We start from the raw sequence: 12,791 nt of genomic DNA, 5'->3' as shown, positions 1-12,791 counted from the left end.
TCAGTACTACTTATCAGAAAAGCATGAACCAGTTAAATCCGTCAGCTGGAGAAAAGGCTGCAACAGGCAGAGACCAGCACACAATACCTGTTCTCACAGTAATTCTGCATCAGCCCAAACTCCCCGACATTTTACTGGAAGCCAATCCAACCCCCAACTCGGATAGGGAGAAATAGCAAACTTCTGCTAGATCCTGAGTACCATTTTCTGGGCATCACCTTTTAATTTATTCAAGTGAAACATCTGTAAGCATTGCCCCAGTTTTGACAAAAAACTGTCTGATTTGTGTCCCCCCAATGGCTTTATGTATTATAATCCCTAATCTGGGCTGGCCAAGGCTGAATAATCAAACGAAACCTGGAGAGGTCCATTTGCTTCTTGCATCACTGGGAATTCCCCCTGCTGACCTCTGGATTTCTTCGAGTACTGATGGGCCAAGTTCGTCTGAGCCAGTTTGAAGTCTGCCGACTGCCTTTGATTAATTAAAGCCAATCGCTTTGTCCTGACCAATTCATTCATTTTCATTTGAAAACCAGTTTTTTTTAATTGGGGGGGGGGGGAGGGTTAAGCTGTATATGAGTATTCCATAAATTTAAATAATTTTGAGTCAATGAAAACCATAGGATAGAGTCAGCTACTAAAACTGGACTTGTTGGACCTTCAGTCTGTGCCAGTGTGGCAACTCTTATGACATCTGAAAATGCCCAAAACAAAGTGCAGTGAATGTCCGAATAAACCGCTCAGTTTATGGCCCAGTCTTCAGCACCACGGCTAGTATTGGCAGATGCATCTAGGCGGTTTAATAACCCCCGCCCTCCCTACCAAACGAATAATCCCAACCTCGCCTCCCTCCCTCCCGTTCCGCCCCTTCTTCCCCGGTTGTTTTTCCTTTCCCCTTTCTGCACCCCCCTTGCAACAGTTATTGGATCATTTTGTAATTGTCACTGGTTTAACTAATTCTCTGTACCTTCATTGCATAAATTGCTCTGAACTGTTTTCTGATATTCTTAACCTGTAAACCGCTCTGAACAGTTTTGTGGTATTGCAGTATACAAAAATAAAGTTATTATTATTATTATTATTACATAAGCGCGTTAGTCGTTTTAGCGCCTATGTAAAAGGACCCCTTAATATAAATGTTAAAATAGAGTGAAATTTTAAGGTCCAATAAAGGAACGTGTGAAGTTCCATTTTAGACAGTTAAAACCAAATAAAATATGATAAAGTTCAAATTTAGATGTAATTTAATTTTAAATATTAAGGACTCCTTTTGCAATGCCACTCTAGCCACTACCGCCTCCTTTTAAGCAGGCGGTGATTTTTCGGCTAGTGCGCGCACCTTTTTAAAAGGAGCCTTAAATGCGTGCTTCTAATTCCATACTGAGCCTTGCCTGAATATGAATCGAAGCTGTTAGTTACATTCCATGTCTAGACCGCAAAACCTCTCAGATCGATGCGGTTTACAAAAAAACAGAAAACTGGACCATCCCAGTGATCTACAAAATAATTATTGACCCTTTTCATTTTCTAAAAAGCTTATAGAGTTGATTTTAATAATTTAATGGAAAAAAGATTTTAAAAGTGATTTGAAACCTTCTAAATTGGATTCAGACTTAATGGGATTAGGGAGGACATTCTGGTGGAAGCGTATGTGATGGAGTGAACGAAGCAGGCATGGTATCAGATAATTGTCGAGATAAGGCGGAGATCCAGCAGAAAAGCCAAAAGCAAAATCTTATACAGTATGTTAAAAGATGATTAATAGGCAACCAATGAGCTGATTTTCAGAGTGGAGTGACATATGATCAAATATCTTTTCCCCGGTTATTAATTTTAAAGAAGTATTTTGAAATAGTTGTAAATGGTGAATGTCTTTACATCTGATGCTGTAATACAGAGAATTACAATAATCAAATGTACTAAAAACCAGCGAATGAACGAGACTATTAATTGCTGAGGGAAGTAGAAGATGAAATAGTGAATTGATAAGGCGTAATTTGTAATAACATCGCTGTACAGTGGTAGAAACCTGTGATTAGAAGGTTAATTTTGAGTCTAGGATAGCACCTATATTAGGGTATTAGAGAGCATTAAAGGTGAAGAAAGTTTCAGATTTTCTGAGGATTCAATGACCTGGATAAGGAGTATTTTCAACAGCATTATCTTGTTATCCCTGCAGATTGCCTGGGTACTATGGGGATAGAGCCTGGGTGGAGCCAGAATGTATTTGGATATCGGTACATTCAGCATCTGTATCTGCAGGAAGACTGTCTCAATGAGCGGATACTAATGCCAGAGGTTGTGGTAACAGCGGATAGCGTAGCTGGTTTTAAGAAAGGTTTGGACAATTTCCTGGAGGAAAAGTCCATAGTCTGTTATTGAGAAAGACATGGGGGAAGCCACTGCTTGCCCTGGATCGGTAGCATGGAATGTCGCTACTCTGTGGGGTTCTAGAATTTTGTTACTCTTTGGGATTCCGGAATCTTGCTATTCTTTGGGATTCTGTATGGAATGTTGCCACTCTTTGGGATTCTAGAATCTTGTTACTCTTTGGGATTCCGGAATCTTGCTATTCTTTGGGATTCTGTATGGAATGTTGCTACTCTTTGAGATTCTAGAATCTTGTTACTCTTTGGGATTCCGGAATCTTGCTTTTCTTTGGGATTCTGTATGGAATGTTGCCACTCTTTGGGATTCTAGAATCTTGTTACTCTTTGGGATTCCGGAATCTTGCTATATTTTAGGATTCGGTATGGAATGTTGCTACTCTTTGAGATTCTAGAATCTTGTTACTCTTTGGGATTCCGGAATCTTGCTATTCTTTGGGATTCTGTATGGAATGTTGCTACTCTTTGAGATTCTAGAATCTTGTTACTCTTTGGGATTCCGGAATCTTGCTATTCTTTGGGATTCTGTATGGAATGTTGCCACTCTTTGGGATTCTAGAATCTTGTTATTCTTTGGGATTCCGGAATCTTGCTATATTTTAGGATTCGGTATGGGATGTTGCTACTCCTTGGGTTTTGGCCAGGTACTAGTGACCTGGATTGGCCACCGTGAGAATGGGCTACTGTGCTTGATGGACCATTGGTCTGACCCAGTAAGGCTATTCTTATGTTCTTATGGTCTCCAAATACTGCTGGTGATCACCTCGGTACCTGGCTCTTCAGTGCTAATGTCTGGTTATCAGCTGACTTGAATATTTAGATCAGTTCTTCACCTAATAATGTCAAATATAGTTGATTTTTTTTTTTTTTTAATGGTCTCAAATTTTGTGACAGATTTTGGTCAAGTTGTTTCCAATTAAAAATTATTGATTTAAAGGACTAATAACTTAAAACTGAGAAGGATCTTTCACTGGATGTTTATACCCTGTCAATACTGAGCAAATGCTCCCTTTTCGTCATACAGTGAGTTTAATGTCATAAGTCAGTGAAAACAGAGATTGTACACATGAGTCCCAACTCTTTTCCTATGAAATGAAGGCAGCGATTGAAGGAATCCATCATGTGGAAGATGAAACTAGTAAATAAGCAAATGCCACCTCTGAAGAAGACAAATATACAAAGCAAGAACTGCGACTAAGTGCTGAGACCAGAATCTAAACACCTCGATGTTGCTTGAAGTTTCCATCATGGAAGAAATGTTTTGACAGTTGGCTAGACTTTATTTTTGTAACTGTCCAGGAAAGGTCTGCAGAACATAATCAGTTTGCACTGGGAGTCCCGGGATTGCTCTGGGATTTCTTCCTACTTGATCATCTTTTGGCGGCTTTATTCTTTCACCTGGAAATAGATGTATTCAAAATGCGTTCAGTAATGAATCTCATGTATTTTTATGAAAGCAGAATTCATAGTGGGTGAATGGGAAGAGTTTACATCTTTGCAATACACTGTCTTGAGTAAAACTCCTTCAAAAAGGTGGTAAATAAATCAATCCTAATAAGTAAATAAAGGTTCTTTTACATCTTTGGTTAGCATTTTGTCCTTAAAAAGAGAATTTAATATGAGGACGCATAGGTCCATATTCTATAAATAATGCCTTTACTTAGGCGCAGATCCAATCAGTTAAGTCCAAAACATTATTTAAAAGTGGTATTCAGAGAGATTACAAGGCACCTACAGCACAATTCTCTCAACGGCACCTTTGTGTGATTGATGTGTGATCGGCGGCCGCTTTTAAGGCGGATGCCAAGAACAGCACCGTTTAGAGCAGTGTTTTTCAACCTTTTTACACCTATGGACCGGCAGAAATAAAAGAATTATTCTGTGGACCAGCAGCTGAAGAACACTGGGCTAAGTCGTGGGCCAGACCCCGCCCATCTCTACCCAATCTCCACCCCAGACACCACCCCCCATAATAGTACTAATTGCACCTTGCACGTCCCGTGCCTCATCTGGAAGCCTTCCCTCTGACGTTGCAATGTCAAAGAGAAGGCTTCCGGTTCAGGCGCAGGATGCCATAGGAGCCACTGCCCGTGGCTTTGTGCACTGAATCAGTTAGGGAGAGGGAGCTGGCTCGAAGATAACACCCCACTGATCGCACCATAGACCGGCGGTTGAAGAACACTGTTTTAGAGAATCTGGGCCTAAGTGATAAGTCCATGTTGACTTGGATTCAGTAAAGGTGCCCAAATCTGAGTGGCAAAAAGTATTGTCGCCCAATGCTATGCTATAAGGGGAGGCTCCTGAAACCATTCCTGGCGAGCAAGTTGGGCGCCAGCAGATTAAACTGAGGATGGAAGGATAGTCCTTCCTCAGGAACACACAAACTTTATTGGAGAATCACATAAGATAGATTACAGCTCAGCTCGACACGGCCAGTGTTTCGACACATAAATAATGTGTCTTCATCAGGCGCTCAAAAGCGTGAGAATGATAAACAGTAGACAGTAATCCACTAACAGAGCGATTGGCAGAGCAGCCTCTTCTCACTCCACCCCCCTTCCCTTCCCCCGCACCTCTAGCTGTTCACTGCCGTTAGCAACAAGTTCAATGTGTGGCTTTAAGAAAGGTTTGGACAAGTTCCTGGAGGAAAAGTCCATAGTCTGTTATTGAGAAAGACATGGGAGAAGCCTCTGCTTGCCCTGGATTGGTAGCATGGAATCTTGTTCTTCTTTCGGATTCTGTATGGAATGTTGTTACTCTTTGGGATTCCGGAATCTTGCTATTCTTTGTGATTCTGTAGGGAATGTTACTGCTCCTTGGGTTTTGGCCAGGTACTAGTGACCTGGATTGAACGGGCTACTGGGCTTGATGGACCATTGAGTAAGGCTATTCTTATATTCTTATGTGTGTGCCAATCCCCTCCCCCCCCTCCCAAAATAAATGAATTAGAATGGTCATACCCAGAACCGATACAGGAAATGATGTGGTATGAAAATTTTTGTGCTGAAATCTCAAAGGGTCTCAACTTTTTAAACATTTTAGAGATAGAGATACATTAGTGGGGCTTTCACTTATGATTTGGGGGTCCAACCAGTCTTTGAATTCTCCACACACTTGATCTCAGAGTCACGGGAATCCTGATTATAAAGGTGTCTCCCTTTGTTTCTTTGTTCTTTAGTTAAACAATGAGATTTGGGATGTAGCTCCTTTTTTAAAATATAGCAGCTTGCCATAAGAGAATAATCCTCTGTCGCCAGAAGACTTATGTCCCCGTGACTTCTCAAAAAGTATGAGCGGGATTTGAACCCTCACTCCCCTGGTTCTCTACCTGCTCCCACATGCTTTTGCTCTTAGGTTTCCTATTCCAGCACCACACCTTGGTAACTCATATGCCTTACTAATCCATTTTGTAAAACATAATATCGTTTTTCTCCATGCCAACAAACATCAGGTAAAAAGAACATTCTAACGTTGGTTAGGGTGGAATAGTTGCAGGCGTGTGAGGTCAGGCTATGCCCACGAATGCAGAAAAGGACTTCAGCAGTTATTGTCAGATGTTATCGGATAAGTACCTTCCTTTCAGTGCTAGGCTGGCAAATGTTCGGTAAAGCAGATAAAGGGAATGTTCCCAGAAATATTGTAGGGACATAGTTTAGAGTAAGTTGGACCATTGGTCTGACCCAGTAAGGCTAGTCTTATGTTCTTCTCTAACCGTTTAGCTCAGCTGCAAACAGAGCAGGCTAAGATATTTGCTTCTCTTTAGGCCACTGTATGAAGTGATGCCATGAAAAGCAGGTATTTTGCTGGAAATCCCTTTAAAGGGGGCTGGTGCAGAAAGCCTCATGCCCACAACATTAACTGGGGGATTCGTTATTCAATGAATATACAAATAGCTGCCACGTAAAAACATGCCAGTAATCTGCAGTTCCTTGCAAAATATCCCCATTCCTGCCAGCGTGTGAGTTGAGATTGTTTCATGGGGACATTCTTTTTAAAAAAAGGTCATAAATGTGTTATGCAGCATTGGGGGCAGGGTGACCCTCCCAGTTTTGGGCATTGGAGGAATCAACTCCATCGTTTGCTGCTTTTTGAGGCTTGGGAGGCTCGTCGGACATCTAAATGTACCTGACTTTTTATTCAGATATGGGACCCGTATCTTCCCTCTCTCCCTCCTTGGATTCATAGCATGATTATCAATGATTTACGGTGACATAAGGCATTCACCCTCGATTCCTAAAGTTTCCTTCCTTAGGATGACTGGTCATCTTCCCTTGGGGTTGGGGGGTTGGGAAAAGGGAGAGGACTGAGGGGGGGTATGGGTTCTTGCTATATTTGATAAAGCTTGAAGGAATGCTAGTGAACTTGATATTTCCATGGCGTGGATTACCAAGACAAAGCCAACATGGTTTTAGTCAAGGGAAATCTTGCCTCATCAATCTAGTACATTTCTTCGAAGAGATGAATAAACATGTGGATAAAGGTAAGCCAGTTGATATTGTGTATTTGGATTTCCAAAAGCCATTTGACAAAGCACCTCATGAAAGTCACGGGATAGGAGGTAACGTCTTTTTATGGATTGAGAATAGGTTGAAAGACAGAAAGCAAAGAGTAGTTTTAAATGGTCAATATTCTCAATGGAGAATAATAATAATTTATTTCTTATATACCGCTATACCGTGAAGTTTGAAGTGGTTTACAATAAAGATACGTTTAGTCAGTACATAGGATGCAAGTGGGTTACATTAAAGATTCATTTTGTCAGTACATGGGTTACAAGTGGGTTACAGTAAAGGTATATTTTGTCAGTACATAGGATGCAAGTGGGTTACAATACAAGTGGTTTACTATCAAGGTGCATTTTGTCAGTATAAGGGATACAGGTGGGTTACCATAAAGATACATTTAGTCAGTACATGGGTTACAATAAAGATACGTTTTGTCAGTACATGGGGTGCCGGTGGGTTACAATAAAGATACATTATGTCAGTACATGAGATTCAAGGTGAAAAGTATAATTAGTTTTGGGCCTTGGAATTAGGGGGCGAGGTGGAAGGGTCATGGCGAGGAAGAGTTGGGTATGGGAATTTAGAATTTGTTAAACAGTCGAGTTTTCAGGGATTTTCTAAAGTCTGCGTATGGAGTGGCCTCAAGTATGGGCTTTCCAAGCCATGTGTTCAGCCTGGCTGCCTGGAATGATAACATTCTATCTAGAAACTTTTTGTATCGGTAAGATTTCAAGGAGGGGTAATTAAATAGGTTTGTTCTGCGAGTGCTCTTGTTGGACTCGTTGGGGGAGAACTGGGAGATTAGGTAAGCTGGAAGACTCCCAAAGATAGCTTTGTAGCAAAAACAAGCCAACTTGAAGAGGACTCTGGATTCTGCGGGTAAATAGTGGGATTCCACAGGGTTCTGTGCTGGGACCGTTGCTTTTAAACATATTTATAGGTGATCTAGAGATGGAAATAACTAGTGAGATAATTATTTGCTGCTGACACAAAATTTCTCCTACATTATGGAACGCCCTTCCAAGCCATCTTAGACAAGAAATATCCTTACTAATATATAAGACGAATCTAAAAACCTTTTAGTTTAATGATGCATATACTATCTAAGAAGATCTAATCACTATCGGCACAGAACATTCATTTTTCTTTTGTGAATATTGTATTTTTCCCTCTCCCCACTTTTTGTCTCCGGTCATTGTTACTTTTTGTCTGTGCATTCCTGTAATGATTCTTTTTTTAAAATTCCATTTTAATAAATACGCTTTTTGTAAATTTATTGTAAACCACTTAGATGTTATGATAGGCGGTATATCAAATAAATAATAAACTTAAAACTTGAATTTGTAAAGACGCAAGAGGAGATATGGCTCAGAGGTGATATGATAGAGGTTTATAAAATACTGAGTGGAGTGGAGAGGGTAGATCACATGTTCACTCTTTCCAAAAATACTAGGACTAGGGGGCATGCGATGAAGCTACTAAGTAGTAGATTTAAAACAAACTATTTCTTTACATAACGTTTAATTAAATTCTGAAATTTGTTGCTGGAGAATGTGGTGAAATCAGTTAGCTTAGCAGGGTTTAAAAAAGGTTTGGATAACTTCCTAAAAGAAAAGTCAATACATCATTATTAGAATGGACTTGGGAAATCCACTGCTTATTTATTACATTATATGAGTATTTATGGATTACTAATATGTCCCAGAAAGAGTTCAATGCGATTTACAATTTAGAAGAGCCTATCCATGTCCAGGATTTACATCACTTCATTAGGGTTTATGACATAGATATCCTGGTTTGTGTTCATGCAGGTGAATGTTTATGATGTTATATGGTTTGAACATAAGAATAACCTTACTGGGTCAGACCAATCGTCCATGAAGCCCAATAGCTCATTCTCATGGTGGCCGATCCAGGCCCCAAGTACCTGGCTAAAACCCAAGGAATAGCCACATTTCATGCTACCGATCCAGGGCAAGCAGAGGCTTCCTATAAAACACGGAAGATGGTATATGGGATTCCTTAGGAACAATCCTCAAATGTAAAATAAGTCTCACTATTTTACCTCTTGTTTCTTTGGTAATTCTTTTGTCTTTTATTTTCTTATTTGGTGTTCTTGCCAGTACAGGGCGAAATGTGCTAGGGAGTGGTCTGACCGTATTACAGGTCTGTTTTACTCTTTATGATCTTGTCAGTTACTTGGGATGTGGGTTGGCCACTGTTGAAAACAGGATACTGGTCTTGATGGACCAGTGGTTTGTCCCAGTATGGCAACTCTTATGTTCTAATAAGAAATATGGTCTCCATTCTGGGAAACATGGAGGTGAACAAAATATTTTGCACTTCAGTAAATCTTCTAAAGACAGATGGTTATCCCTTAAGCTGGGTTGAATATTGCAGTGGAGCAACAGGTAGGATGCATCATGGGTCCTAGAAACACGATGGCAGATAAAGGCCAAATGGCCCATCCAGTCTGCCCATCCTCAGTAACTATTATCTCTTCCTCTCTCTAAGAGATCCCAAGCTTTCTTGAATTCAGACACAGTCTATGTCTCCACCTCCTCTTCCAGGAGACTGTACATGCATCTACCACTCTTTCTGTAAGAAAGTATTTCCTTAAATTACTCCTGAGCCTATCACCTCTTAACTTCATCCTATGCCCTCTCACGATGGAGTTTTTCTTCATTTGAAAAAGGCTTATTTCTTGTACATGAATGCCACAGAGAACTGTAAATATCTCTGTCATATCCCCTCTCTCCTGTCTTTCTTCCAGAGTATACATCTTAAGGTCTCTAAGTCTGAGCCAAAACCAATTTCGTAGCAGCCCTCTGGACCGACACCATCCTATTTATATCTTTTTGAAAGTGGGGTCTCCAAAATTGCGCAGTGTTCCAAATGGGGCCTCACCAGAGACTTATACAGCGGCACTGTCTCCCTTTTCCTACTGGCCATTCCTCTCCTTGTGCACCCAAGCATCCTCCTGGCTTTGACCGTCACCTTTTCTACCTGTTTTGCCGGACACAATCACCCCCGAGTCCTGCTCTTCAGTCATACACAGAAGTCCTTTGCCTCCTATACTATACTGTTCTCTTGGATGTTTGCAGGCCAAGTGCATGACCCTGCATTTTTTGGCATTAAATCAGAGTTGCCAGTTTCTGGACCGCGTCATGTTATCTGGAGACCATTAACCAGTTCAACAAACAGACAACTCTAGTGTTCAGTGCATTCAGTCTCCCGGAAGAGGTGGTCGAGACAGAGACTGTGTCTGAATTCAAGAAGGTGTGGAATAGGCACATGGGATCTTTTAGGGAGAGGAGGGGATAGTGAATGCTGCCAATGGATGGGCCATTTGTCCATATCCTCCTTGAGTAGTTTTCAGCAAAGGAGTAGGAATGCCATTTACTTTTACAGAGATAACTTTGCATGCAGATTTCGCACATATGCGATTATAATCTTACCATCTTATCGCTTAACATGTAGATTTGTGGGGAAACAGATGTAACAGGTTGAAATGTGAGATGTTGGAACCTGTGTACTCTTTTTTACATTAATCGCATGAACGAATCATCATTTTAATGTTTCTTGGTTTCTTTGTTTTATAGAGAGAATGCGCTAATTTCATCAAGGTGCTTAAGGTTTACAATCAAACCCACTTGTACGCCTGTGGAACTGGGGCCTTTCACCCACTGTGCACCTATATTCAAGTTGGACGCCATCCTGAGGTAATACTTTTTCAGCGTCTCTCCGCTGTTATTTAACTGTGTCCTGCGTTAAAGATCAAGGATTTAGTCTCTACTTTTGTGACATAATGCCACTTTAAGAGGAATTTTAAGGACCAGAGCTGTGTCGTGGAAATAGATGCTTATAAAGCTGTGGATTTCATATGCATTTAAATGTACAAATGTGAACTTATTGAGAGGCATTCCGGGGGTTTACATTTATATGCATAAAATAACCCAGAAAGCTTGTGATCAAATGTGAATATAAGTGCATTAATTCTGCGGGGTAGTTTTTAGAAGAAAGCATCTGCATTCCCTTCTGTTTTAAAACGTATCTGATATGCTTGTGTTATTATTTGCTTATGCGCATAAAAACTACATCTTAATGACAAGAGTCAACTCCATCATGAAAATGTAAATGGGACAATCTTAGAGGTAGTGCCCAAATGCCATAGTGCCAGACTGAAAGGGGGTATATGCATAGGCAGGTGTCTAGAATACCATAAACTTGGCCTGTCACTTAGGGCTAAATTCACCTACCTGACTTCCGGGTCCGATCTGGGGCTCATTCCAGCAGGCCTGACCAAATATTGTAATGAGGGCGGCCGGAGGATCGCTAGTGTGCGATCCTGACACATGCGCAGACCATCTGCTTTCCCTGCAGATGGTCTGCGCATGCGTTTTGTGTCTGTTTTTTTATTTTGTATTTGCAGGCCCCGACTCTCCTGCTCTCCCAGGGAAGGACTGTCCCCGGTAGCAGCAGCTGCTTCCCTTTTGCCGACACTGTCAGCTGGTCATGCCCTGCTCTCTGCACCTTCCCTGCAGTGCGAGCCCGCAGGTTTACACTGCAGGGAAGGCGGCAGAGATCCAGGGCTAGGAGCAGAGAAGACACGGGGGAGAAAGCAGGGCTGGAAGATCGGGGCAGAGAGCAGGGCGGCAATGGAGCAGTTGAGTCGGCAGAGACGTGTGCGACTGGTCCCCAGCAGTCACTTCTTCTCTTGATCGGCCAGCCCAATCGGTGTCCCAAATTTGTTTTGTGAATCGGGTTCCTGCCTACTTTGCATGCTGTTCCCCTCATTTGCATGCTCTTCTCTGACGCTGCTGCAAGAATTTTGGAGTCAGCTGAGGGAAGGGCAGGAGCGCTGAAAGCTCCTGCCATGCAGCACTGGATGGCAGAATTTTTTAAAAGGTACCGGGGCCTGCCTGCTTGATTGCCTCAGGGTGGGGGGCCCTGTCTGCCAGCCACTAGCCCTGCCTGCCCTGTCCCTGCCTGCCTGCCAGCTACTAGCCCTGCCTGCCCTGTGCCCTGTCTGCCAGCTACTAGCCCTGCCTGCCTGCCAACTTCCCTCGGGGTGAGGGGCCCTGTCTGCCAGCCACTAGTCCTGCCTGCCCTGTCCCTGCCTGCCTTCCAGCCAGCTACTAGCCGTGCCTGCTCTTTGCCCTGTCCCAGCCTACCACTAGACCACCAGAGAGGGGACAGGGTACAGAGCCTGGCAGGGAGAATTTGGTTCAGAATGGGTTTTTTTCTTGTTTTCCTCCTCTAAATTTAGGGTGTGTCTTATGGAGCAAAGAAGTAACTAAAGTTGTCATTTTTGAAATCCAGGTCTCAGACTTTCATGTGCCACTTCCCTGCTTTGGCTGTTATCTCAGGCCAAACCAGTCTGGAGCGCTCACACTTTAGAAACACTCCCCCTGGTATTCAGTTGGCAGCAGCCAATGCTATTTTAAATGCTTACCATCAACAGGAACATAGATTAGCTCCCAATATTCAGTGTCAGGCCCTGACCGGGCACCAATCCAATATATATTTAATGTGAATGGTTCCCCATACGGTCTCTGGGCATACACGTGCATGCTCTTTTCATCAGAAAGAAAGGCTCATCCTTAGAATGGTCTGGGTATGTTTTTCATATTATTTCAGCAAATCTTCTGATAATGTTCCATGTAAGAGGCTCATAAATAAACTGAACAATCTGGAGGAAGGTTTCAAGATGGAGAACTGGATTAGAAACTAGTTGAATGATAGACAGCACTGAATATTAGTGGCTAAATTTGCTGGGGATTGCTGCCGGAGCCTATGCTCACATAAGACAGTTGTGTGGCCCCAGATGAATATTGCCTGGGACCTGCATAACTATATTATATCTTTAAAGCCCATTCCTCCTGATCCCTGTCCCAGC

General features: G+C 42.1%; 1 protein-coding gene across 2 annotated transcripts in view; it reads left to right on the top strand.

Moving 5' to 3' along the window:
• Window positions 1-12,791, top strand: part of SEMA3A (semaphorin 3A) — a 314,404-nt gene that overhangs the window by 120,237 nt on the left and 181,376 nt on the right. For both annotated transcript variants that reach the window (XM_033957570.1, XM_033957569.1), the window contains exon 4: window positions 10,495-10,614. In XM_033957570.1, the coding sequence (XP_033813461.1) occupies window positions 10,495-10,614 (120 nt within the window). The remainder of the gene's footprint in view (window positions 1-10,494; window positions 10,615-12,791) is intronic.

This window comes from Geotrypetes seraphini, chromosome 9, assembly GCF_902459505.1.
Source record: "Geotrypetes seraphini chromosome 9, aGeoSer1.1, whole genome shotgun sequence".
NCBI lineage: Eukaryota > Metazoa > Chordata > Amphibia > Gymnophiona > Dermophiidae > Geotrypetes > Geotrypetes seraphini.
This window is presented reverse-complemented; position numbering and strand designations above follow the sequence as displayed.